General features: G+C 46.6%; 1 protein-coding gene across 1 annotated transcript in view; it reads right to left on the bottom strand.

Annotated features, from left to right (window-relative positions):
• The window catches only part of AQP9 (aquaporin 9), a 57,888-nt gene extending 42,107 nt beyond the window's left edge, over positions 1-15,781 (bottom strand). The window contains exon 1 of the mRNA XM_063926169.1: positions 15,475-15,781. Within this exon, the coding sequence (XP_063782239.1) occupies positions 15,475-15,627 (153 nt within the window). The 5' untranslated portion in view covers positions 15,628-15,781. The remainder of the gene's footprint in view (positions 1-15,474) is intronic.
• Between the last annotated feature and the right edge of the window lie 12,089 nt (positions 15,782-27,870).

Raw genomic sequence — 27,870 nt, 5'->3', positions numbered from 1 at the left:
TAACGTCCTAGTGGATGCTGGGAACTCCGAAAGGACCATGGGGAATAGCGGGCTCCGAAGGAGGCTGGGCACTCTAGAAAGATTTATGACTACCTGGTGTGCACTGGCTCCTCCCACCATGACCCTCCTCCAAGCCTCAGTTAGATTTCGTGCCCGGCCGAGGTTGGATGCACACTAGGGGCTCTCCTGAGCCCTTAGAAAGAAAGTATAGATTTAGGTTTTTTATTTTCAGTGAGACCTGCTGGCAACAGGCTCACTGCAGCGAGGGACTAAGGGGAGAAGAAGCGAACTCGCCTGCTTGCAGCCGGATTGGGCTTCTTAGGCTACTGGACACCATTAGCTCCAGAGGGATCGACCGCAGGCCCAGTCCTTGGTGTTCGGTCCCGGAGCCGCGCCGCCGTCCCCCTTACAGAGCCAGAAGCAAGAAGAGGTCCGGAAAAACGGCGGCAGAAGACATCAGTCTTCACCAAGGTAGCGCACAGCACTGCAGCTGTGCGCCATTGCTCCTCATACACACTTCATACTCCGGTCACTGAGGGTGCAGGGCGCTGGGGGGGGGGGGCGCCCTGAGAAGCAATAAAAACACCTTGGCTGGCAAAAACTCCACAATATATAGTCCCAGAGGCTATATATGTGGAAAATACCCCTGCCAGAATATGGAAAAAAGCGGGAGAATAGGCCGCAGAAAAGGGGCGGAGCTATCTCCTGCAGCACACTGGCGCCATTTCTCCTTCACAGATCCGCTGGAAGGAAGCTCCCTGGCTCTCCCCTGCAGTCTACACTACAGAACAGGGTAAAAACAGAGAGGGGGGGCACTAAATTTAGGCGCAATATATATATTATATAAAACAGCAGCTATAGGGGACATAACTCAGTTAGTCCCTGCATTATATAGCGCTCTGGTGTGTGCTGGCATACTCTCACTCTGTCCCCCCAAAGGGATTTTGTGGGTCCTGTCCTCATTCGGAGCATTCCTTGTGTGTGTGCGGTGTGTCGGTACGGCTGTGTCGACATGATTGATGAGGATAATGATGTGGAGGCGGAGCAGATGCCTTTAGAAGGGATGTCACCCCCTGCGGGGCAGACACCTGAGTGGATGGGCTTATGGAAAGTAATGAGTGCACGTATAGACTCCCTATATAAAAAAATCGACGACATGCCAAATGTGGGACAGCCGACTTCTCAGCTCGTGCCTGCCCAGGCGTCGCATGGGTCATCAGGGGCTCTAAAACGCCCGCTACCTCAAGCAGACCCATATGTCGACACTGATACTGACACCAGTGTCGACGACGATGAGTCTAACCTGATGCCCACTAAGGCCATTCACTGCATGATTGAGGCAATGAAAGAGGTGTTACACATTTCTGATATAACTACAGGTACCACTAAAAAGGGTATTATGTTTGGAGAGAAAAAACTACCCGTAGTTTTTCCCCCATCAGATGAATTAAATGAAGTGTGTGAAGAAGCGTGGGCTTTCCCTGATAAAAAATTGGTAATTCCTAAGAAGGTACTAATGGCGTTCCCTTTCCCGCCAGAGGATAGGTCACGTTGGGAAACACCCCCTAGAGTGGATAAAGCGCTCACACGTTTGTCTAAAAAGGTGGCACTACCGTCTCCGGATACGGCCGCCCTCAAGGAACCTGCTGATAGAAAGCAGGAGGCGATCCTGAAGTCTGTATATACACACACAGGCATTATACTTAGGCCAGCTATTGCGTCAGCTTGGATGTGCAGTGCTGCCGCTGCGTGGTCAGATAAACTGTCAGAAAATATTGACACATTAGACAGAGACACGATCCTGTTAACCATAGACCATATAAAAGACTCAGTCTTATATATGAGAGATGCACAGAGGGAAATCTGCCGACTGGCATCTAAAGTAAGTGCATTGTCCATTTCTGCTAGGAGAGGCTTATGGACTCGCCAGTGGACAGGAGATGCGGATTCAAAAACATGGAAGTGTTACCATATAAGGGTGAGGAATTATTTGGGGATGGTCTCTCGGACCTAGTTTCCACAGCAACGTCTGGGAAGTCAGCATTTTTACCCCATGTCCCCTCACAGCCTAAGAAGGCGCCGTTTTATCAGGTTCAGTCCTTTCGGACCCAGAAAAACAGGCGTGGAAAAGGCGGGTCTTTTCTGTCCAGAGGCAGAGGTAGGGGAAAAAGGCTGCAACAAACAGCAGGTTCCCAGGAGCAAAAGTCCTCCCCCGCTTCTTCTTCCAAGTCCGCCGCATGACGGTGGGGCTCCACAGGCGGAGCCAGGTACGGTGGGGGGTCGCCTCAAAAATTTCAGCGATCAGTGGGTTCGCTCACAGGTGGATCCCTGGATCCTGCAAATAGTATCTCAGGGATACAAGCTGGAATTCAAGGCGTCCCCACCCCACCGGTTCCTAAAATCTGCCTTGCCGATTGCTCCCTCAGACAGGGAGGCGGTGCTAGCCGCAATTCACAAGCTGTATTCCCAGCAGGTGATAATCAAGGTACCCCTACTTCAACAAGGCCGGGGTTATTATTCCACACTATTTGTGGTACCGAAACCGGACGGTTCGGTGAGACCCATTCTAAATTTGAAATCCTTGAACACGTACATAAAGAAATTCAAGTTCAAGATGGAATCGCTCAGGGCGGTTATTGCAAGCCTGGACGAGGGGGATTACATGGTATCCCTGGACATCAAGGATGCTTACCTACATGTCCCCATTTACCATCCTCACCAGGAGTACCTCAGATTTGTGGTACAGGATTGCCATTACCAATTCCAGACGCTGCCGTTTGGACTGTCCACGGCACCGAGGGTATTTACCAAGGTTATGGCGGAAATGATGATACTCCTTCGAAGAAAGGGAGTTTTAATTATCCCATACTTGGACGATCTCCTAATAAAAGCGAGGTCCAAGGAACAGTTGTTGGTGGGAGTAGCACTATCTCAGGAGGTGCTGCACCAGCACGGCTGGATTCTGAATATCCCAAAGTCACAGCTGGTTCCGACGACACGGCTACTGTTCCTGGGTATGATTCTGGATACAGTCCAGAAGAAAGTGTTTCTCCCGGAGGAGAAAGCCAGGGAGTTGTCATCGCTAGTCAGAGACCTCCTGAAACCAAAACAGGTATCAGTGCATCGCTGCACACGGGTCCTGGGGAAGATGGTGGCTTCTTACGAAGCAATTCCCTTCGGCAGGTTCCATGCCAGAATCTTTCAGTGGGACCTGTTGGACCAGTGGTCCGGATCGCATCTTCAGATGCATCGCTTAATAACCCTGTCTCCAAGAACCAGGGTGTCTCTACTGTGGTGGCTGCAGAGTGCCCATCTTCTAGAGGGCCGCAGGTTCGGAATACAGGACTGGGTCCTGGTGACCACGGATGCCAGCCTTCGAGGCTGGGGGGCAGTCATACAGGGAAGAAACTTCCAAGGACTATGGTCGAGTCAGGAGACTTCCCTTCACATAAATATTCTGGAACTAAGGGCCATCTACAATGCCCTAAGTCGAGCAAAAGCCCTGCTCCTACACCAGCCGGTGCTGATCCAGTCAGACAACATCACGGCAGTCGCCCATGTAAATCGACAGGGCAGCACAAGAAGCAGGATGGCGATCGCAGAAGCCACAAGAATTCTCCGATGGGCGGAGAATCATGTACTAGCACTGTCAGCAGTGTTCATTCCGGGAGTGGACAACCGGGAAGCAGACTTCCTCAGCAGACACGAACTCCACCCGGGAGAGTGGGGACTTCACCCAGAAGTCTTCCAGATGCTGGTAAACCGTTGGGAAAAACCACAGGTGGACATGATGGCGTCCCGTTTCAACAAAAAGTTAAAAAGATATTGCGCCAGGTCAAGGGACCCTCAGGCGATAGCTGTGGACGCTCTGGTGACACCGTGGGTGTACCAGTCGGTTTATGTGTTCCCTCCTCTGCCTCTCATTCCAAAGGTATTGAGAATAATAAGAAAGCGAGGAGTAAACACAATTCTCGTGGTTCCGGATTGGCCAAGACGAGCGTGGTACCCAGAACTTCAAGAGATGCTCTCAGAGGACCCGTGGCCTCTACCGCTCAGACAGGACCTGATACAGCAGGGGCCCTGTCTGTTCCAAGACTTACCGCGGCTGCGTTTGACGGCATGGCGGTTGAACACCGGATCCTAAAGGAAAAGGCTATTCCGGAAGAAGTCATTCCTACGCTTATTAAGGCCAGGAAAGATGTTACGGCAACGCATTATCACCGCATATGGCGAAAATATGTTGCATGGTGCGAGGCCAATAAGGCCCCAACAGAGGAATTTCAACTAGGTCGATTTCTGCATTTCCTGCAAGCAGGAGTGGATATGGGCCTAAAACTAGGCTCCATTAAAGTACAGATCTCGGCTCTGTCGATTTTCTTTCAAAAAGAACTAGCTTCAGTCCCTGAAATTCAGACTTTTGTAAAAGGAGTGCTGCATATTCAGCCCTCGTTTGTGCCTCCTGTGGCACCTTGGGATCTCAACGTGATGTTGAGTTTCTTAAAATCACATTGGTTTGAGCCACTAAAAACCGTTGATCTGAAATATCTCACGTGGAAAGTGGTCATGTTGTTAGCCTTGGCTTCGGCCAGGCGAGTGTCAGAATTAGCGGCTTTATCATGTAAAAGCCCTTATCTGATTTTCCATATGGATAGGGCAGAGTTGAGGACTCGTCCCCAATTTCTCCCTAAGGTGGTGTCAGCGTTTCACCTGAACCAGCCTATTGTGGTGCCGGCGGCTACTAGTGAATTGGAGGACTCCAAGTTGCTAGACGTTGTCAGGGCCCTGAAAATATATGTTTCCAGGACGGCTGGAGTCAGGAAAACTGACTCGTTGTTTATCCTGTATGCACCCAACAAGCTGGGTGCTCCTTCTTCTAAGCAGTCTATTGCTCGCTGGATTTGTAGTACAATTCAGCTTGCACATTCTGTGGCAGGCATACCACAGCCAAAATCTGTAAATGCCCATTCCACAAGGAAGGTGGGTTCATCTTGGGCGGCTGCCCGAGGGGTCTCGGCTTTACAACTTTGCCGAGCAGCTACTTGGTCAGGGGCAAACACGTTTGCAAAATTCTACAAATTTGATACCCTGGCTGAGGAGTACCTGGAGTTCTCTCATTCGGTGCTACAGAGTCATCCGCACTCTCCCGCCCGTTTGGGAGCTTTGGTATAATCCCCATGGTCCTTTCGGAGTTCCCAGCATCCACTAGGACGTTAGAGAAAATAAGAATTTACTCACCGGTAATTCTATTTCTCGTAGTCCGTAGTGGATGCTGGGCGCCCATCCCAAGTGCGGATTGTCTGCAATACTTGTACATAGTTACTGTTAACTAAAGGGTTATTGTTGAGCCATCTGTTGAGAGGCTCAGTTGTTTTCATACTGTCAAACTGGATATAGTATCACGAGTTGTACGGTGTGATTGGTGTGGCTGGTAAGAGTCTTACCCGGGATTCTAAATCCTTCCTTATTATGTCTGCTCGTCCGGGCACGGTGTCCTAACTGAGGCTTGGAGGAGGGTCATGGTGGGAGGAGCCAGTGCACACCAGGTAGTCATAATTCTTCCTAGAGTGCCCAGCCTCCTTCGGAGCCCGCTATTCCCCATGGTCCTTTCGGAGTTCCCAGCATCCACTACGGACTACGAGAAATAGAATTACCGGTGAGTAAATTCTTATTTATACAATTGTTGTTTTCATTTCTGCATAGTATTACCACGTTCACATCGCAGAAACAGGGAACACCTAGGAATTGGACACAGGCTCTTCATGGGTGCAACCTGCCATGAGACCCCTTTCAGACTGGCAACCCAACCCGGCAATATGCCGTGTTGGGATACCATTGGGGGCGGCGATAACATCATTGCGGGGGGGGGGGGGAGCGGCACTTGGAACGGGACCCGGGGAGCCCATAACAATGCCCCTAACTATGAGACTAACCCACATTAAACTAGAGATGTGCACTTGAAATTTTTCGGGTTTTGTGTTTTGGTTTTGGGTTCGGTTCCGCGGCCGTGTTTTGGGTTCGACCGCGTTTTGGCAAAACCTCACCGAATTTTTTTTGTCGGATTCGGGTGTGTTTTGGATTCAGGTGTTTTTTTCAAAAAACACTAAAAAACAGCTTAAATCATAGAATTTGGGGGTCATTTTGATCCCAAAGTATTATTAACCTCAAAAACCATAATTTACACTCATTTTCAGTCTATTCTGAATACCTCACACCTCACAATATTATTTTTAGTCCTAAAATTTGCACCGAGGTCGCTGGATGACTAAGCTAAGTGACCCTAGTGGCCGACACAAACACCGGGCCCATCTAGGAGTGGCACTGCAGTGTCACGCAGGATGGCCCTTCCAAAAAACACTCCCCAAACAGCACATGACGCAAAGAAAAAAAGAGGCGCAATGAGGTAGCTGTGTGAGTAAGATAAGCGACCCTAGTGGCCGACACAAACACCGGGCCCATCTAGGAGTGGCACTGCAGTGTCACGCAGGATGGCCCTTCCAAAAAACACTCCCAAAACAGCACATGACGCAAAGAAAAAAAGAGGCGCAATGAGGTAGCTGTGTGAGTAAGCTAAGCGACCCTAGTGGCCGACACAAACACCTGGCCCATCTAGGAGTGGCACTGCAGTGTCACGCAGGATGGCCCTTCCAAAAAACACTCCCCAAACAGCACATGACGCAAAGAAAAAAAGAGGCGCAATGAGGTAGCTGTGTGAGTAAGATAAGCGACCCTAGTGGCCGACACAAACACCGGGCCCATCTAGGAGTGGCACTGCAGTGTCACGCAGGATGACCCTTCCAAAAAACACTCCCCAAACAGCACATGACGCAAAGAAAAAAAGAGGCGCAATGAGGTAGCTGTGTGAGTAAGATAAGCGACCCTAGTGGCCGACACAAACACCTGGCCCATCTAGGAGTGGCACTGCAGTGTCACGCAGGATGTCCCTTCCAAAAAACACTCCCCAAACAGCACATGACGCAAAGAAAAATTAAAGAAAAAAGAGGTGCAAGATGGAATTGTCCTTGGGCCCTCCCACCCACCCTTATGTTGTATAAACAGGACATGCACACTTTAACTAACCCATCATTTCAGTGACAGGGTTTGCCACACGACTGTGACTGAAATGACGGGTTGGTTTGGACCCCCACCAAAAAAGAAGCAATTAATCTCTCCTTGCACAAACTGGCTCTACAGAGGCAAGATGTCCACCTCATCATCATCCTCCGATATATCACCGTGTACATCCCCCTCCTCACAGATTATCAATTCGTCCCCACTGGAATCCACCATCTCAGCTCCCTGTGTACTTTGTGGAGGCAATTGCTGCTGGTCAATGTCTCCACGGAGGAATTGATTATAATTCATTTTAATGAACATCATCTTCTCCACATATTCTGGAAGTAACCTCGTACGCCGATTGCTGACAAGGTGAGCGGCGGCACTAAACACTCTTTCGGAGTACACACTTGTGGGAGGGCAACTTAGGTAGAATAAAGCCAGTTTGTGCAAGGGCCTCCAAATTGCCTCTTTTTCCTTCCAGTATAAGTACGGACTGTCTGACGTGCCTACTTGGATGCGGTCACTCATATAATCCTCCACCATTCTTTCAATGGGGAGAGAATCATATGCAGTGACAGTAGACGACATGTCCGTAATCGTTGACAGGTCCTTCAGTCCGGACCAGATGTCAGCATCAGCAGTCGCTCCAGACTGCCCTGCATCACCGCCAGCGGGTGGGCTCGGAATTCTGAGCCTTTTCCTCGCACCCCCAGTTGCGGGAGAATGTGAAGGAGGAGATGTTGACAGGTCGCGTTCCGCTTGACTTGACAATTTTCTCACCAGCAGGTCTTTGAACCCCAGCAGACTTGTGTCTGCCGGAAAGAGAGATCCAAGGTAGGTTTTAAATCTAGGATCGAGCACGGTGGCCAAAATGTAGTGCTCTGATTTCAACAGATTGACCACCCGTGAATCCTTGTTAAGCGAATTAAGGGCTCCATCCACAAGTCCCACATGCCTAGCGGAATCGCTCCGTGTTAGCTCCTCCTTCAATGTCTCCAGCTTCTTCTGCAAAAGCCTGATGAGGGGAATGACCTGACTCAGGCTGGCAGTGTCTGAACTGACTTCACGTGTGGCAAGTTCAAAGGGCAGCAGAACCTTGCACAACGTTGAAATCATTCTCCACTGCACTTGAGACAGGTGCATTCCATCTCCTATATCGTGCTCAATTGTATAGGCTTGAATGGCCTTTTGCTGCTCCTCCAACCTCTGAAGCATATATAGGGTTGAATTCCACCTCGTTACCACTTCTTGCTTCAGATGATGGCAGGGCAGGTTCAGGCGTTTTTGGTGGTGCTCCAGTCTTCTGTACGTGGTGCCTGTCCTCCGAAAGTGTCCCGCAATTCTTCTGGCCACCGACAGCATCTCTTGCACGCCCCTGTCGTTTTTTAAAAAATTCTGCACCACCAAATTCAAGGTATGTGCAAAACATGGGACGTGCTGGAATTTGCCCAGATTTAATGCACACACAATATTGCTGGCGTTGTCCGATGCCACAAATCCACAGGAGAGTCCAATTGGGGTAAGCCATTCCGCGATGATCTTCCTCAGTTGCCGTAAGAGGTTTTCAGCTGTGTGCGTATTCTGGAAACCGGTGATACAAAGCGTAGCCTGCCTAGGAAAGAGTTGGCGTTTGCGAGATGCTGCTACTGGTGCCGCCGCTGCTGTTCTTGCGGCGGGAGTCCATACATCTACCCAGTGGGCTGTCACAGTCATATAGTCCTGACCCTGCCCTGCTCCACTTGTCCACATGTCCGTGGTTAAGTGGACATTGGGTACAGCTGCATTTTTTAGGACACTGGTGACTCTTTTTCTGAGGTCTGTGTACATTTTCGGTATCGCCTGCCTAGAGAAATGGAACCTAGATGGTATTTGGTACCGGGGACACAGTACCTCCAACAAGTCTCTAGTTGGCTCTGCAGTAATGATGGATACCGGAACCACGTTTCTCACCACCCAGGATGCCAAGGCCTCAGTTATCCGCTTTGCAGTAGGATGACTGCTGTGATATTTCATCTTCCTCGCAAAGGACTGTTGGACAGTCAATTGCTTGGTGGAAGTAGTAAAAGTGGTCTTACGATTTCCCCTCTGGGATGACCATCGACTCCCAGCAGCAACAACAGCAGCGCCAGCAGCAGTAGGCGTTACACGCAAGGATGCATCGGAGGAATCCCAGGCAGGAGAGGAATCGTCAGAATTGCCAGTGACATGGCCTGCAGGACTATTGGCATTCCTGGGGAAGGAGGAAATTGACACTGAGGGAGTTGGTGGGGTGGTTTACGTGAGCTTGGTTACAAGAGGAAGGGATTTACTGGTCAGTGGACTGCTTCCGCTGTCGCCCAAAGTTTTTGAACTTGTCACTGACTTATTATGAATGCGCTGCAGGTGACGTATAAGGGAGGATGTTCCGAGGTGGTTAACGTCCTTACCCCTACTTATTACAGCTTGACAAAGGCAACACACGGCTTGACAAATGTTGTCCGCATTTCTGGTGAAATACTTCCACACCGAAGAGCTGATTTTTTTGGTATTTTCACCAGGCATGTCAACGGCCATATTCCTCCCACGGACAACAGGTGTCTCCCCGGGTGCCTGACTTAAACAAACCACCTCACCATCAGAATCCTCCTTGTCAATTTCCTCCCCAGCGCCAGCAACACCCATATCCTCCTCATCCTGGTGTACTTCAACACTGACATCTTCAATCTGACTATCAGGAACTGGACTGCGGGTGCTCCTTCCAGCACTTGCAGGGGGCGTGCAAATGGTGGAAGGCGCATGCTCTTCACGTCCAGTGTTGGGAAGGTCAGGCATCGCAACCGACACAATTGGACTCTCCTTGTGGATTTGGGATTTCGAAGAACGCACAGTTCTTTGCGGTGCTTTTGCCAGCTTGAGTCTTTTCAGTTTTCTAGCGAGAGGCTGAGTGCTTCCATCCTCATGTGAAGCTGAACCACTAGCCATGAACATAGGCCAGGGCCTCAGCCGTTCCTTGCCACTCCGTGTGGTAAATGGCATATTGGCAAGTTTACGCTTCTCCTCCGACAATTTTATTTTAGATTTTTGAGTCCTTTTTTTACTGATATTTGGTGTTTTGGATTTTACATGCTCTGTACTATGACATTGGGCATCGGCCTTGGCAGACGACGTTGCTGGCATTTCATCGTCTCGGCCATGACTAGTGGCAGCAGCTTCAGCACGAGGTGGAAGTGGATCTTGATCTTTCCCTAATTTTGGAACCTCAACATTTTTGTTCTCCATATTTTAATAGGCACAACTAAAAGGCACCTCAGGTAAACAATGGAGATGGATGGATACTAGTATACTTATGGATGGACGAGCGACTGCCGACACAGAGGTAGCTACAGCCGTGGACTACCGTACTGTGTCTGCTGCTAATATAGACTGGATGATAATGAGATGAAATCAATATATATATATATAATATCACACTAGTACTGCAGCCGGACAGGTAGATATATTTATTATGTAATGACTGATGACGGACCTGCTGGACACTGTCAGCTCAGCAGCACCGCAGACTGCTACAGTAAGCTACTATAGTAGTATGTATAAAGAAGAAAGAAAAAAAAAAAAAAACACGGGTAGGTGGTATACAATTATGGATGGACGAGCGACTGCCGACACAGAGGTAGCTACAGCCGTGGACTACCGTACTGTGTCTGCTGCTAATATAGACTGGATGATAATGAGATGAAATCAATATATATATATATAATATCACACTAGTACTGCAGCCGGACAGGTAGATATATTTATTATGTAATGACTGATGACGGACCTGCTGGACACTGTCAGCTCAGCAGCACCGCAGACTGCTACAGTAAGCTACTATAGTAGTATGTATAAAGAAGAAAGAAAAAAAAAAAACCACGGGTAGGTGGTATACAATTATGGATGGACGAGCGACTGCCGACACAGAGGTAGCTACAGCCGTGGACTACCGTACTGTGTCTGCTGCTAATATAGACTGGATGATAATGAGATGAAATCAATATATATATATATATAATATCACTAGTACTGCAGCCGGACAGGTATATATATTTATTATGTAATGACTGATGACGGACCTGCTGGACACTGTCAGCTCAGCAGCACCGCAGACTGCTACAGTAAGCTACTATAGTAGTATGTATAAAAAAGAAGAAAGAAAAAAAAAAAACGGGTAGGTGGTATACAATATTATATATATATATTATATACAATTATATATATATATATATATATTAAACTGGTGGTGATTATTAAACTGGTGGTCAGGTCACTGGTCACACTATCAGCAACTTGCAAGTAGTACTCCTAAGCAGACAATCACAATATATATTATACTGGTGGTCAGTGTGGTCACAATGGCAGTGTGGCACTCTGGCAGCAAAAGTGTGCACTGTACGTTATATGTACTCCTGAGTCCTGCTCTCAGACTCTAACTGCTCCCCACTGTCAGTGTCTCCCCCACAAGTCAGATATACATTATACAGTCACACTATCTATCTATCACTTCAGCAAGTAGTAGTACTCCTCCTAATGCTCCCCAAAATTACTACTGTGTCTCTCTCTACTCTAGTCTCACTCTCTTCTCTATAAACGGAGAGGACGCCAGCCACGTCCTCTCCCTATGAATCTCAATGCACGTGTGAAAATGGCGGCGACGCGCGGCTCCTTATATAGAATCCGAGTCTCGCGATAGAATCCGAGCCTCGCGAGAATCCGACAGCGGGATGATGACGTTCGGGCGCGCTCGGGTTAACCGAGCAAGGCGGGAAGATCCGAGTCGCTCGGCCCCGTGTAAAAAAAAATGAAGTTCGGGCGGGTTCGGATTCCGAGGAACCGAACCCGCTCATCTCTACATTAAACCCTCCTTTAATACCGGGTTAAAATTCTGGGTTGCTCGACCCAGGATATTTGAACCTGGCCCATTTAAATCGCACCTCCACCCGGGTCAACCCAGCAATATACTGGGTTATTTGTGCAATGTGAAAGGGGTTTAAGTGAACTGGAACAATCTCCCTCTCCCTATTAGCCTCTCCACCTCTCTTCAAAATCTCAAATGCGCTCTCAAGACTCTGGGGTAGATGACTGAACATTCCTTATAAGGGAGAGGTAGTATCAGTGCCTGTTATGTGCACTGATACTGCTGCTCCACCATGTACGACTGCAGTAATTACCGGCAAATGACAGGGGCCCTGTCATTATCGGAGCTGCTGGCAAAATATGAACAGTCAGTGGAACGGACCGTTTTGATACCTGTAGCTAACGATTTCGACAGCTGCAGGTGTCCTTGTCCATACACCACAGCTGGGACAGTCTCCAGGCTGCATGTGAGATCTTGTAAGGTTTACGAGATCTTGTGTCTGCCCAGTGAGCTGGCTGGGAGATAGAAACTTTTCATGCTTTGGGGGGGGGGGGGGGAGCGATCGTTGGAGTGGGGAGCTTTCACTCCCCCTCTCCGGCAGCTGTGGTGTGCTTATATCTCGGCGCTAGTGCTACCTGTTTCGCCTCGATAAAGAGGCAAAGCAGGCAGAGGCATACCAGCACGATATGTGCCAGGATCATACATCTCACTTTCACGTCTTTAACAACGCTTTCTCATCCTACCCACTACTCCATTCTCCTTGCTCACTGTGTCTCCCCTCTTTGTCACCCCTGTTTGTCTCCCACTCCCCTTTAGATTGTAAGCTCTTATGAGCGGGACACTCTTCCTTGATGTGGTTTTCTTCACTTAAAGCATCAGCTTTCCATTGTCAACAACAACACCAAACCTTTGGGTTTCTCCAAGGGCGTTTTAACTGCAGGCAGTGCGCCCACACTGCCTCTGGGCCTGCTTTCCCCCTGCACCCAGTTATGCATCATACTGTGGCCTTGCCGCCCACTCTCCTCCTTCTACCAATGCAGTGGCACTTTGTATCTGCAGCATTAAGACAGGGATTTGGTGGCCCCAGCTTGCCCAGGACCTCCTTGCGACTATCCCTATCCAGTCACCCTGCAGAGTCCATCCCAGCTGCCTGTCCTAATCAGATGGACTGACTGTATAATGCCCCAGTGGGTGAAGCCAGATGTGGCCAAATGTGACAGAAAGAAGAGTGCACTGCTTTAGAGCCGCGTACAAGGTGAGTTTTCTCTCAGACATTAGGCAACCATCTGCAGACTGCAACAGAAACTGCAGCACTTAAATTGTGGAAGGCAAGGCTGGGGTTTGGGTGGGGATGGGTGTATGTGGCTTTAACAATTTTGCTGTGAGGCTTGCTTACTTCTGTAACACCCTTAGCTGACCCATTGCTTATTTGGGTTATACTTGCCTACTTACCCGGAATGGCCAGGAGGCGCCTGAAAATCGAGTGGCACACCTGACCACCCAGAAAAGTAGGCACCCCCGTGTTTACCCCCACAGCTGCCTGTACTTGTCCCCACTGATAAGAACAGTGGGCGGGGTGATGATGCGATTCGGTGTGAATCGTGTAATCGTAGCTGCGACCCCGCTTTTCAATGGTGGTAATGTAAGGCAGCGATGACGCAATCGTGTCTCCACAACAACGACCCGAACCCCTGTTACAGAGCCTCATCCCCTGGGAGCAGCTAAAAAGTCGGCATGTATGATTTGGATACTGTGACTGCTGCTGAAGAAATGTTTATAAACCTTGGCCCTCATTCCGAGTCGTTCGCTCTGTATTTTTTATCGCATCGCAGTGGAATTCCGCTTAGTACGCATGCGCAATAATCGCACTGCGACTGCGCCAAGTAATTTTACAATGGAGATAGTATTTTTACTCACGGCTTTTTCATCGCTCCGGCGATCGTAATGTGATTGACAGGAAATGGGTGTTACTGGGCGGAAACAGGCCGTTTTATGGGCGTGTGGGAAAAAACGCTACCGTTTCCGGAAAAAACGCAGGAGTGGCCGGGGAAACGGGGAAGTGTCTGGGCGAACGCTGGGTGTGTTTGTGACGTCAAACCAGGAACGACAAGCACTGAACTTATCGCAGATGCCGAGTAAGTCTGAAGCTACTCTGAAACTGCTAAGTAGTTTGTAATCGCAATATTGCGAATACATCGGTCGCAATTTTAAGAAGCTAAGATACACTCCCAGTAGGCGTAGGCTTAGCGTGAGCAACTCTGCTAAATTCGCCTTGCGAGCGATCAACTCGGAATGAGGGCCTTTGTCCATGTTCTGCAATGTTTTGTAATGCAAGTCACTTTTTTCTTGTTCTGTTCATACTGTTTATGTACTTTGTTAGGTGCCGCGGACCCTTTGTAGCGTTATATAAATAAAGGATGATAATACAATACAATTATATACTTTGTTGCATATTTCAATACATAATACTCACACACACACACACACACACACACACACACACACACACACAAATAAATGTTGTTATGATGTTACTGCCTCCTTGTTCAATAAGAAATACTGGGCTAGATGCGTCATCGCTTGTAAAGTGATAAAATGGAGAGTGAAAAAGCACCAGCCAATCAGCTCATAACTACCATTTTTTAAACACAGCCTGTGACATGGCAGTTAGGAGCTGATTGGCTGGTAATTTTTCACTCTCCATTTTATCACTTTCCAAGCGATGACGCATCTAGCCCACTGTATTGCAAAAGGAATAATGCACAATAAATAACATAACAAATTATTGATTTGTGTGGTTAGTGGTTATTTATGACGTTACAAAATGCCAGTGACCTGGTGCTTATAGCCTCACAGATACTCTGTAACTTCTAATTTCCTTAAAATTGTACATTATCATATATAACAGGGTTATAGTACATGCGGCGCTCCTTCTTCTGTGGAACTATACATCCTAGTATGCCCAGGCAGCAGCCACAGTTTTAGCATGCCCAAACAGCAAGCTACAGAACTGTATATATCATTCCTTATAATGTACATGTCTTATAGAACGCAACAATCATATACATTATACATTTTCACAATGATTAAACATGTATTAAAAGCATGATTGTGCAATAAATAATTTTTATATACAGCAAATGATCTAAGAATTCACTGCACTTGTGTATGATACCTATGTTAAATTCACTTTGGTATTGTATTCAAAACAAAAAAATAAAGAGAACCTTAAAAAAAAAGTTTTGTAACTTTAATCATACTGTAACATAAAAGCATAATATATAAGCTACTGTATAAGTGTGTAGTCAAATATGGGTTCATGCATGCATACAGTACAATCCCCATCTGCTCACAGATAAGAAGGACTGTTCATTTTAGGTAATGTGCTCCTACTTTATCTATCTATACCACAAACACACTGAAATCTCTCACTTTTTTTTTAATCGCTCAGTAAAGTGAATTCTGCTGAACTGCACATAAACAGTATGTAAAAGGCACACATCAGCACGGTCACACAAAGCAGCAGGAAAACATCTGACACTTACTATCAATAAACATGTGCCAAAAAATTCAGACAGGGTTTCTCTAGCCAGGCTGTTTCTCAGTGCTATTCTGTCAAAACAGCTCTTGTTTTCCACCTGGTCCAAGTTGCTGTACTTGCTGCTCCTCCTGCTCTTGTTGTTGCCAGTTTCAGACATCTTCTGAAGTTTTTGGCTGTTCACTCAGACCTTAACCCACACTGGAAAGAGTGTGCTCTGTGCATCAGCACCACTTAAGGGCTGATACATATACTGCCAGGAAAGTTCAGAGCCTGCAGTCATTGGTTGGATTAAACCACTCATCCTAAAAGATTTCCACATGATTTTTTTTAAATGTGCGTTTCTAAAATATCTTGGAACGGTAAATGTACCGTGTACTTTTGAAAGGTATAATAGAGATGAAACCACACCTACTGTATACTTATTATGCTTTTTTTGGCAGTGGTAATATTAGCACAGTAATCATAATATTTCACTTTGGATAGTTATGAATGGGTCTATTTGCAATGACTGGAGAATTCCTATGTACAGAATGTTATACGTAAATGTGGTTATAGTAACATTTTAATCCTGGACTGGGTTAATCATTACCTGTATCCTTTTTTTTCAGGTTTTTTATTTACAGCATGACTTGAGATATGGAAACTATGGATGCACTTGGTATTGTTGAACAGAACCGAACATAAATGTAACAAATTGTCACACGAAAATAATCAGGGGTATCCATGTTCAAACTTTGTTCTTGGAGTGTCATATTATGAAAATTACTTAGAACTGAGAGCCACAAAATGTGTTCTCACATGGGCTTTTTGCTAATAAGACCTCACTTTAAGAAACAATAAACACATACAAATATATTAGCCACGTAACAAAATATATATATATATATATATATATATATATATGTGTTTGCAAAAAATATATGATAGTGATCGCGCTGATCCAACCAGTCCATATATTACTGGGGAATAATTTTTGCTCCTGAAGATCCTTATTAACAATGTCTGGTAATCCTCTGCAGTCTCCTCTCAGAAATAGCCATACCAGGGGCTCAGTGTAGCATATGTGAAAAGAACAAATGAGGGGCGCAAGGTATCAGTGAGATTGTACAACACTTGTTTTAATAATAGCATACATATACATATATTGGGGTTTCAGTAAAACGGCTCAACGGATTAACATTGGTGACTCCGGATAGCATCCAAGGAGAAAGACCACCTGCCGCCAATATCACCGCTCACAGCTTTGAGCTCAAACAAAGTCAGGACAGCACTTGTGATGTCTGCACATCTAGTTGTGTCGTTTCCACGCCAACGCGTTTCGACCAATCACAGTCTTCGTCATCATCACCTATGCCGTATCCAAACACCGGGATTATGATCTGTGCATGCAGTACTGTGCTCAAACGTCCCGACCAGTTTCGTCACTGAAGACTTCAGTGACAAAACAGTCGGGACATTTGAGCACATTACTGCATACACAGATCATAATCCCGGTGTTTGGATACACCGGGATTACGCGACGAAACCGGTTGGAACGTTTGAGCACAGTACTGCACGCACAGATTGTAATCCTGGTGTTTGAATACGGTATAGGTGATGATGACTGCTGGCGTCTTCTTCTCTGGACACTGCTAGGTACTTTCCGGAGGCACCTGTATGGGGCTTTTTGAGCCTGAAGCCGGTGTTTATATACCTCGATGTATGTGAGCTTATACTTTTATATTAGTAAAGAATTTATCTTTTAACTCACGGATTCATTTCTTTGTTCTTTATATATATATATATATATATATATATATATATTAGAAATGTGCGGGGGACACTATTCAGGTTTTGTGTTTTGGTTTTGGATCTGGATCTCCGTTCGTGTTTTGGATCTGGATTGGTTTTGGATCAGCTAAAATCGCAGAATTTGAGGGTAATTTTGAGTCTACGGTATTATTAACCTCAATAACATAAATTTCCACTTATTCCCAGTCTGTTCTGAAAACCTCACAATATTGTTTTTAGGCCAAAAGGTTGCATGAAGTCGCTGGATGACTAAGCTAAGCAACACAAATGGGTGGCACAAACACGTGGCCCATCTAGCAGTGGCACTGCAGTGACAGATAGGATGGCAGTTTTAAAAACTAGACCCCAAAGAGCACATAATGCAAAGAAAAAAAAGAGGAGCAAGATGGAATTGTCTTTGGGCCCTCCCATCCACCCTTATGTTGTATAAACAGGACATGCACACTTTAACAAACCAATCATTTCAGCGACAGGGTCTGCCACATGACTGTGGCTGAAATGACTGGTTGGTTTGGGCCCCCACCAAAAAAGAAGCAATTAATCCCCCCCCCACCACCAAAAAAGAAGCAATTCATCTCTACTTGCACAAACTGGCTCTACAGAGTCAAGATTTTGTCCTCATCCACTGATTCCTGTCCCCTTTCAGTATGTCCATCCTCATCCTCACAGAGTATTCATTTGTTCCCACTGGAATCCACCATCACAGGTCTTCCTCCTACGCAGATCGCTGACAAGGTGACCGGCTGCACTAATCACTCTTGCGAAGTACATACTGGAGGGGGGGCAACTTAGGTAAAATAAAGACAGTTTGTGCAAGAGCATCCAAATTTCCTCTTTTTCCTACCAGTATACATACGGACTGTCTGACATGCCTACTTGAATGCTGTCACCGATATAATCCTCCACCAATCTTTCAATGGTGACAGCATCATATGCACTGACAGTAGACATGTCAGTAATAGTTATCATCTCCTTCATTCTGGACCAGATGTCAACACTTGCTCCTGACTGCCCTGCATCGCTGCCAGCGAGTGGGCTATGAAATTTTATTCTTGTCCTCACATCCCCAGTTGCGGGCGAAAATGAAGGAGGAGCTGTTGACGGGTCACGTTCCACTTGAGTTGACAATTTTCTCACCAGCAGATCTTTGCACCTCTGCAGACTTGTGTCCACTGGAAAAAAAGATACAACGTTGGCTTTAAACCTAGGATCGAGCACGGTGGCCAAAAAGTAGTACTCTGATTTCAACACATTGACCAACCTTGAATCCTGGCAAAGCAAATGAAGGGCTCCATCCACAAGTCCCACATACTTTGCGGAATTGCTCCATCTTAGCTCCTCCTTTAATTTCTCCAGCTGTTTCTGCAAAAGCCTGATGAGGGGAGTGACCTGACTCAAGCTGGCAGCGTTTGAACTGACTTCACATGTGGCAAGTTCAAAGGGTTGGAGAACCTTGCACAACGTTGAAATCATTCTCCACTGCGCTTGAGTCAGGAGCATTCCCCCTCCTTTGCCTACAGCATATCAAAGGTGGATGTATAGGCTTGAATGGCCTTTTGCTGCTCTTCCATCCTCTGAAGCATATAGAGTGTTAAATTTCACCTCGTTAACACCTCTTGCTTAAGGTGATGGCAGGGCAGGTTCAGGAGTGTTTGCTGGCGCTCCAGTCTTCAGCACGCAGTCGCTGAATGTCGAAAGTGGCCTGCAATTTTTCTGGCCACGACAGCATCTCCTGCACGCCCCTGCCATTTTTCAAAAATTCTGCACCACCAAATGAATTGTATGTGCAAAACATGGGATGTGCTGGAATTTCCCCAGATGTAATGCATGCACAATATTAGTGGCGTTGTCAGTTATCACAAATCCCCATGAGAGTCTAAGTGGGGTTAGCCATTGTGCGATGATGTCCCTCAGTTTCCATAAGAGGTTGTCAGCGGTGTGCTTCTTACGGAAACTGGTGGTACACAGCGTAGCCTGCCTAGGAACGAATTGGCATTTGTGAGATGCTGCTGCTGGTGCCTCTGCTGTTATTGCTGTGGAAGGCAATACATCTACCCAGTGGGCAGTCACAGTCATGTAGTCCTTAGTTTGCCCTGCTCCACTTATCCAAATGTCCATGGTTAAGTGGACAGTGGGTACAACCGCATTTTTCAGGACACTGAGGACATGCTTACGCTCTTACCCAAAGTTTCTGAACTTGACAATGACTTATGATGAATGCACTGCAGGTGACATATAAGGGAGGATTTTCCTAGGTGGTTAACATCCTTACCCCTGCTTATTATGGATTGACAAAGGCAACACATGACTTGACACCTGTTGTCTGGATTTGTGCAGAAATAATTCCACACCAAAGCGGTGGCTTTTTTCGTATTTTGCCCAGGCATGACAATGGGCTTTTTCATCCCATGGGCAACAATTGTCTCCACTGGTGCCTTATTCAAACAAACTGCCTCACCATAAGAATCCTCATCATCAACTTCCTCCTCAGCGACAGCTACACAAATATCCTCCCCATCCTGGTGTACTTCTACAGTGACATCCTCAAGATCAATATCAGCAAGTGGACTGGTGGTGCTCCTCCCAGCACTTGCAGGGGGTGTGGAAATGGTGGTAGGAGCCTCCTCTTTCCATACAGTCTTGGGAAGGTCAGTCCTAGACATTGCACCCGCGGACACACTTGGACTCTCCTTGAGGATTTGTGACATCTCTGAATACGCAGTTGTTTTTTTCCTGTACTTTAACAAGCTTAATTGTATTAATTTTTTGAGAGGAAGGAGGGCTTCCATCCTCTTGAGAAGCTGAACCACCATTCATGAATATAGGCCAAGGCCTTAGCCTTTCCTTGCCACTTCCTGTTGTGAATTGCATATTGCCAATTTTACGTTTCTCAACAGATAATTTCTTCTTTATTCTGATTATTAATTTTTGCTTCTCGGATTTTACATGCCCTCTATGACATTGGGCGCGGCCTTAGCAGACAACGTTGATGGAATTGCATCGTCAATGTCATGACTGGGGGCAGCAGCAGCTTCAACACTAGCCCTAGGAACTGGAAGTGGTTACTGATCTTCCACCATTTTTTCCTCCAAATATTTGTTCTCCATTTCACAGGACAGCACCCCTTTATTATTACAGCACACAGAACAGGGCCCCTTTATTTTCACAGCACCCCTGCATTTTTACAACATACAAGACCAGTGTACTTTTATTTTAACAACAGCATCCCTGAATTTTTACAGCATGCAGGGCCAGTGTACTTTTATTTTAACAACAGCACCCCTGTACCTTTACAGCATACAGGAACAGTGTACTTTTATTTTAACAACAGCACCCCTGTATTTTTACATCATACAGGACAGGGACAGTGTTCATTTATCTTCACTGCACCCCTGCATTTTTACAGCATACAAGACAGGGCCAATGTACATTTATTTTAACAACAGCACCCCTCAATTTTTACAGCATACAATACAGGGCCAGTGTACATTTATTTTCACTGCACTCCTGAATTTTTACAGCATAAAAAACATGGCCAGCACCCCTGTTTATATGGAATCCAAAACCTATTAGAATCCGACAGCGGGATGATAAAGTTTTGCCTCGTTCTGGTTTTTGAGTCTTGCAGGAAGTCCCGAGCCATACTCGGATTCTGGCTTGGAGAGTGAAGTTCAGGGGGTCCCGCTCATCTCTAATATTAATATATATATATATATATATTTATACCACACACCCCGCACCCATAATTATACAGACCTTCCCAGAGTCTGTTGCGAGGTGACGCAGTCTAAGGCTTCACTTGCCCTCCCAGTGCTGCATACAAGTTGGTGCCTCCCACACCCCTTATGACAGAGTTTTTGCTTTCTATGTGCGGCGCCATCCTCCCAGAGATATCACCAGGAAGATGGCGCCACCGCCAGCCGGCCACAGCACAGGTATAATGGGGGAGGGGGGTTTAGACCCCCCCCCCCGGGCCCTCCAGAAGCACAGGTGATTTGTACCCACCCTCTCTCAGTGCTGCTACACATAGATACTGCCACACCACTGAACACATCTCCACGGAAGTGGCCTGTTTCAGGTGCAGTGACTGATGATCCTGCCTGTAGTGCCTCAGTGCTTCCTGCTGCTGATTGGGTTGGGTGAGTCACTGTGTTCCTGCTGGATGCTGTTGTTCACTTATGCACTGACAGCTATATATATATGTTGTAACACTGTAGGGGTGCAAGGCGCCTTTTCCTGGGGAATATGGCCGCACGCAGCAGCTGAGGAACAACACAAGTCCAGTTTCTGGTACAACTGACCCCGGACAGTTTTATTGAAACAGAAAATAAAACAAACCCCAAAATAAAAATACCTTGCCTGTCCGGCACTAACTAAACATAAGATATTCCTAACTGTCACTAAACAAAACACAGAGTTCTTCAGTACATACTGTATAGCTTACTTGCATCAGAAAGCGTGTCTCTCACACACAGATCCTGCAGCCTTCCCAGGCAGTCTGCCCATACTAATCAGGTTAGAAGCACTATAACACTCTTACACAGCTGAAACCCTGATTAGCCCTCTGTGAGGCCAAAGACCCGAACTGGGCCCAATGTCTAGAACTCGCCTTATCTCTCTCTCAGAGCCTTTACCCAGCTTTTACAGCAAACTGAAAAGGTTCAGACAAAACAAAAAGCATTTTTCCTAGAAGTTAACATTTTCTAAAACATGTAAGACAAGAACCTGGGACAAATATACCTGCCCTCAAACACTATCCCAGTGTTCTTGTCACAATATATATATATATATACTTACTGTATAATAGAGATGTAATGGTTATGCCTTTATATAGACGTTTTTGGGGAGAACTGTACTCCTTGGGACTGTGTATGAACTATCGAGACTATGAATTTGGATCACGTTTTCACTATTGTATAGCTTATTCACCTAGAAAAAAAAACTGAGGTATGTATTATCTCATTGTAACATCGGGGAGAGGAGCAATAAAGGAAAAACCAAATGCTTGACACTCGGCGTGTGCAGGCTCCTCAAGCTGAAAATGACTCTATGTATTTAAGGGATGCGTTTAGCATCCCGACTGTTGGGACACTGGCGTTTATGTGACCAACGCCAGAATCCCAACACCACTCAGGACACCGGCACTGCAATACCAACAGTCAACAACTCGAAGGTGAGTATTGGTGTATGGGTTAGGTTTAGGGCCCGGGGGGAGGTGGGTTAGGGTTAGGTACTAGGGGGGATAGGGTTATGCACTGGGGAGGATTAGCTCTAACCACCGCCCCACAAGGGGTTAGGGTAGGAGATATGGTGGGGGTAGAAATACTTACCCCCTTCAACGTCGGGATCTTCAATGTCAGGATGCCACAGTCAGTCATGTGACCACAGGCATCCAACTGCCGGGATATAGTATGTATTCCGTATATAAATATCATTTTTTGGGGGGAACAACTATACTTCTACTGTTTCTGAACTATGGAGACAAACTATTTTTTATTGGAATTTGCGCAGGCTCCTCGAGTTCAAAATGACTATATGTATTGTATATAAATAAACAGTATATATACAATAAATGCGTATATATTGCACACCCTTAACAAAAACAGTTATATATGTATGTATATATAAATACACATATATATCTTAAGATCTATTTCGCAGGAAAATCTGACTACATATTAATCACTAATCAGGCAGCTTATCTTGATCTCTGAAGTATGCATGTCAATCCATTAGATGGCGCACCAAGACAAATACTACATATATTAGAGTAACCAGTCATGTTACTTCCAACCTTTCAGTGTTATTGTAGGTTAAGTAGCAATGGATTTGGGATCTATAAGGTAATATTTGTTCAGTGTTGGACTGGCCCACAGGGGTACAGGGGAAACCACCGATGGGCCCCACTGCATGGGGTCCGCCTCCTTCCCCTCTAAGGATCAAGGTTCAAGACTGTGCACTTGAATTATAGTCATGTGTTACCTTATACTGCACATGACTATTTTGTATTTTTTACAGTGCATTACTATATAAATATATCAAGGGGCCCAGGCCATGCACTCTCTAATGGTTAGCTAAGCCTATGTGGAGGCTGGACACAGCCCCTCTGGAGATTGGCCACACCCCTAAACATGGGTCTCTACCACTGCATCCCCCCGGTGGGCCCTTCATGCCCCAGTCTGACACTGTATTTGTTTGACTATAGTGAACTTAGACTGGACTGTGCGATTGATTGCCCCTTGAACTGGATGTTGTGGTTTACTTAAAAAAATAGAAAACTGTGGATTATCGGTGTACTGTCGCAGGGACAAATGCTCAGGACTGCAAGCATAGAGCTCAGGACCAGCTGCATCTAACATGGGCAGCTTTACGTGGCTTGCTCATGAGTTAGCAGCTCCAAGCATCTTTTTGTGTTAAAATATATATATATTTCTCTCATTTGAAATCCGTGGAGTGTTGCCCATTTGTGTGTGTGTGTGTGTGTGTGTGTGTGTGTGTGTGTGTGTATATATATTAGTGATGAGCGGATTCGGTTTTACTCGGTTTTACTCGGTTTTACTCGGTTCTCAAAACGGCATCTTATTGGCTCAGGGATGTCACGTGTTTTGGATAGCCAATAAGATGCCGTTTTGAGAACCGAGTAAAACCGAGTAAAACCGAACCTCGCTCATCACTAATATATATATATATATATATATATATCTCGGTAAAAAGGTGGTACTTAGCGCTACACCAAATGAGTGAAAATAAAGAGAGTCTTCATTAAATCACACACTTCACCAATGAAAAGAAAGAAGGTAGCCGAAATAGTGTAATCCTTGAGGAACAGAGACTGAACTGTATCTACTACACATCAGATAAGCTATTTTTACATTATTTTGATGTACGGGTATTTGCTTTGTTTTTTAACAATTAAACTGGTGTTAAAACTTTATTACACTATTTCGGCTACCCAGTGGCGTAACTAGAAATTCATCTCCCCCAAGCCAAAAAATTCTTCGGCGCCCCCCCCCCATAATTGGGAGCAACAAAGGGGTAAATATGCGCGCGCCTTCGGCGCGCGCAGCAAAAAAGGGGGCGTGGCTTCGTTGGAATGGCCGTGGCTTCGTTGGAATGGGCGTGGCATTGCAGGAAAAGACTACCTTATACCCCAGTTTTGCAACCTGCACGCCCAGACGTTAGCCACCACAGGAAAGAAAAATAATCCTGATTCATGCCCCTTACATTATTTGTCATTTTTCCTCCTTATAGTAATGCCCAGTATACATTATTCCACATACTGCAATGGCCCTTAGACATTATGCCGCACACAATAATGCACATGACACAATATGCACACACCATAATGCCCCCGACACATTATGCCACACACTATAATGCCTGTGACACATTATGACAGGAATCGCAATGCCCGTTATACATTATGCTACACACTGCAATGCCCCTGATACATTATAGCACATACAATGTCTGTGACACATTATGACACACACTGCAATGTCCGTGATACATTATACCACACACTGCAATGCCCGATACATTATAGCACATACAATGCCTGTGACACATTATGCCACACACTGTAATGCCTGTGACACATATCGCAATGCCCGTTATACCCTATGCCACACACCGCAATGCCCGCTATATATTATGCCACACTGCAATGACCCTGAGACATTATACCACATACCACAATGCCCGTGATATAGTATACCACACACCGTAATGCCTGACACATTATGACACACACCGCAATGTCCATGATACATTATGACACACACTGCAATGACCCTGAGACATTATACCACATATCACAATGCCCGCAATATAGTATACCATACACCGTAATGCATGTGACACATTATGACACACACCGCAATGTCCGTGATACATTATGCCACACACCGTAATGCCCATTACACATTAAGTCCTACAGTAAGGCTTCTAATTACTTTTCAATTACCTGCTCGTTGTCAGGGGTTTCATGCACTGGGTGTCATGCTCGTTGCCAGGGGTTTCATGCTCTTGGTTCCATGCACGGTGCCAGGGGTTTTCATGCTCAGGGTGTCATGCTCGTTGCCAGGGGTTTCATGCACTGGGTGTCATGCTCGTTGCCAGGGGTTTCATGCACTGGGTGTCATGCTCGTTGCCAGGGGTTTCATGCACTGGGTGTCATGCTCGTTGCCAGGGGTTTCATGCACTGGGTGTCATGCTCGTTGCTAGGAGGTAGTCCTTGTTGCTAGGGCTGTGCTCCCAGTGCCACATATGTCCCCAGTGCCAGATATTCCCCCACGGTGCCAGGTACTCACATGCCCCCAGTGCCAAATATAGCCCCCCCCCCATGTGCCAGGTACACATATACCCCCCCAGTGCCACATATGCCCCCAGTGCCAGATATTCCCCCACAGTGCCACATATGCCCCCAGTGCCAGATATTCCCCCCCCAGTGCTATATATGCCCCCAGTGCCACATATGCCCCAGTGCCAGATATTCCCCCCCAGTGCCACATATGCCCCCAGTGCCAGATATTCCCCCCCAGTGCCACATATCCCCCCCCAGTGCCATATATGCCCCCAGTGCCAGATATTCCCCCCCAGTGCCACATATGCCCCAGTGCCAGATATCCCCCCCCCTGCCACATATGTCCCCAGTGCCAGATATTCCCCCCAGTGCCATATATGTCCCCAGTGCCAGATATTAACCCCTCCCCCTCCCTGCCAAATTTGCCCCCAGTGCCAGATATGCCCCCTCAGTGCGTCCCCCCCCCCCCCGCTTCCTCCGCCGCCGCTCCCCTGCTGTTAGGAGGGACACGGAGGGCACAGCGCACGCCTCCCTGTGTCCCTCCTGGGTCTCCGGCGGCCGCGGGTCACTCTAATAAAGGAAGTGCTCACGAACGGCACTTCCTTTATGAAACCCGCGGCCGCCGGAGACCCAGGAGGGACACAGGGAGGCGTGCGCTGTGCCCTCCGTGTCCCTCCTAACAGCAGGGGAGGGAACGAGACCGCAGACTGACATGCGGACGCTCATCCGCATGTCAGTCTGCACTAAATCAGTGGCGCCCCCGCAGCCCCTCGCCCCCAAGCCACCGTGAGGACTGCGGGGGCAGTAGTTACGCCACTGCGGCTACCTTCTTTCTTTTCATTGGTGATCATTGAGCATTAGAAGTACCATGAGGTTCAGGAGCTGAAGGGATAAATCTATCCAGTTCGGGAATTCCCATTTGGAGAGTGTGCGATGTAATGAAGTGGTTAACTCCACTCATGATGGTACTTGCGTTTTTCTAAGGGTGTTATTGAACTGGTGGAGGTTTTCATTTGAAGGATCCTAATATACTGCACTAGTAGGTGCTGTTTTCACCTTCTTTCTAGATATATATATATATATATATATATATATATATGCTAAGAGAACTCCTATACATACTACAGCAATAGATTGGTACAGTAGATAATCTAATTTGTAGCTCAGCGCTGTCCATTGATACTTACCTTACTTTTAACCTAGAGATGTATCCTTATTTCATTTTACAGACTCACTTTAGAGTATTGTAGGTTTTCTTAAATATAGAGATGTTAGCCAGTGCAACACTATATAACAATATATTCAGCTTTATGTAAGATCATGTGAACCAAGAGAGTTATTCATTAACCATCTCCTGACTTGTCACTGAATGATGTAAAGTATAGATTTAAAAAGGTAACTTCTACATTAGGGGCAGAGGCATCACCTGGTGGGTATCCGGTCTTTAGGTCGACAGCACTTAGGTTGACACTTATTAGGTCGACCGCTATTGGTCGACATGCATTAGGTCGACATGGTCACTATGTCGACACAACAAAGGTCGACACATGAAAAGGTGGACATGAGTTTTTCACAATTTAAAAAAAAAACTTTTTCATACATTACGATCCACGTGGACTACGATTGGGAATAGTAACCTGTGCCAAGCACAGCGGTAGTGGAGCGAGGCACCTTGACTGAAGCATGGTGAGCTAAGTGAGCCATGCAAAGGGACACATTGCGGGCTCGGTGGTACTCCCTCTATGGGGGTCTTGGACACCCACAAGTATAGTCCCTGCTGTCGGTTTTTTCAGGGGGCGGGATGTAGTGGGAGGTGTTGTGACTGGTGGTCTCATTACTGCCAGTCACATAACTACGTCCCCTCTAAAAGAGTCCAAAGATGCCGGACAGCCTCAAAATCTGCAGGAGCAAGCCTCAGGGACCGCTCATAGAATAGGGTTTCATCAGTCAATTTTATGCAGTGGCTGAAATGACTGGTTGGTTTGGGCCCTCACCAAAAAAGAAGCAATCAATCTCTCCTTGCACAAACTGGCTCTACAGAGGCAGGATGTCCACCTCCTCCTCATCGTCCGATTCCTCACCCCTTTCACTGTGTACATCCCCCTTCTCACAGGGTATTAATTCGTCCCCACTGGAATCCACCATCACAGGTCCCTGTGTACTTTCTGGAGGCAATTGCTGGTAAATGTCTCCACTGAGGGATTGATTATAATTCATTTTGATGAACATCATCTTCTCCACATTTTCTGGAAGTAACCTCCTATGCCAATCGCTGACAAGGTTACACACTGGAGGAGTACACAA

Source organism: Pseudophryne corroboree, chromosome 6 (assembly GCF_028390025.1).
Source record: "Pseudophryne corroboree isolate aPseCor3 chromosome 6, aPseCor3.hap2, whole genome shotgun sequence".
NCBI classification, from domain to species: Eukaryota; Metazoa; Chordata; class Amphibia; order Anura; family Myobatrachidae; genus Pseudophryne; species Pseudophryne corroboree.
Note: the sequence above shows the minus strand (reverse complement) of the source record. Positions and strands in the feature narration are given on the sequence as shown.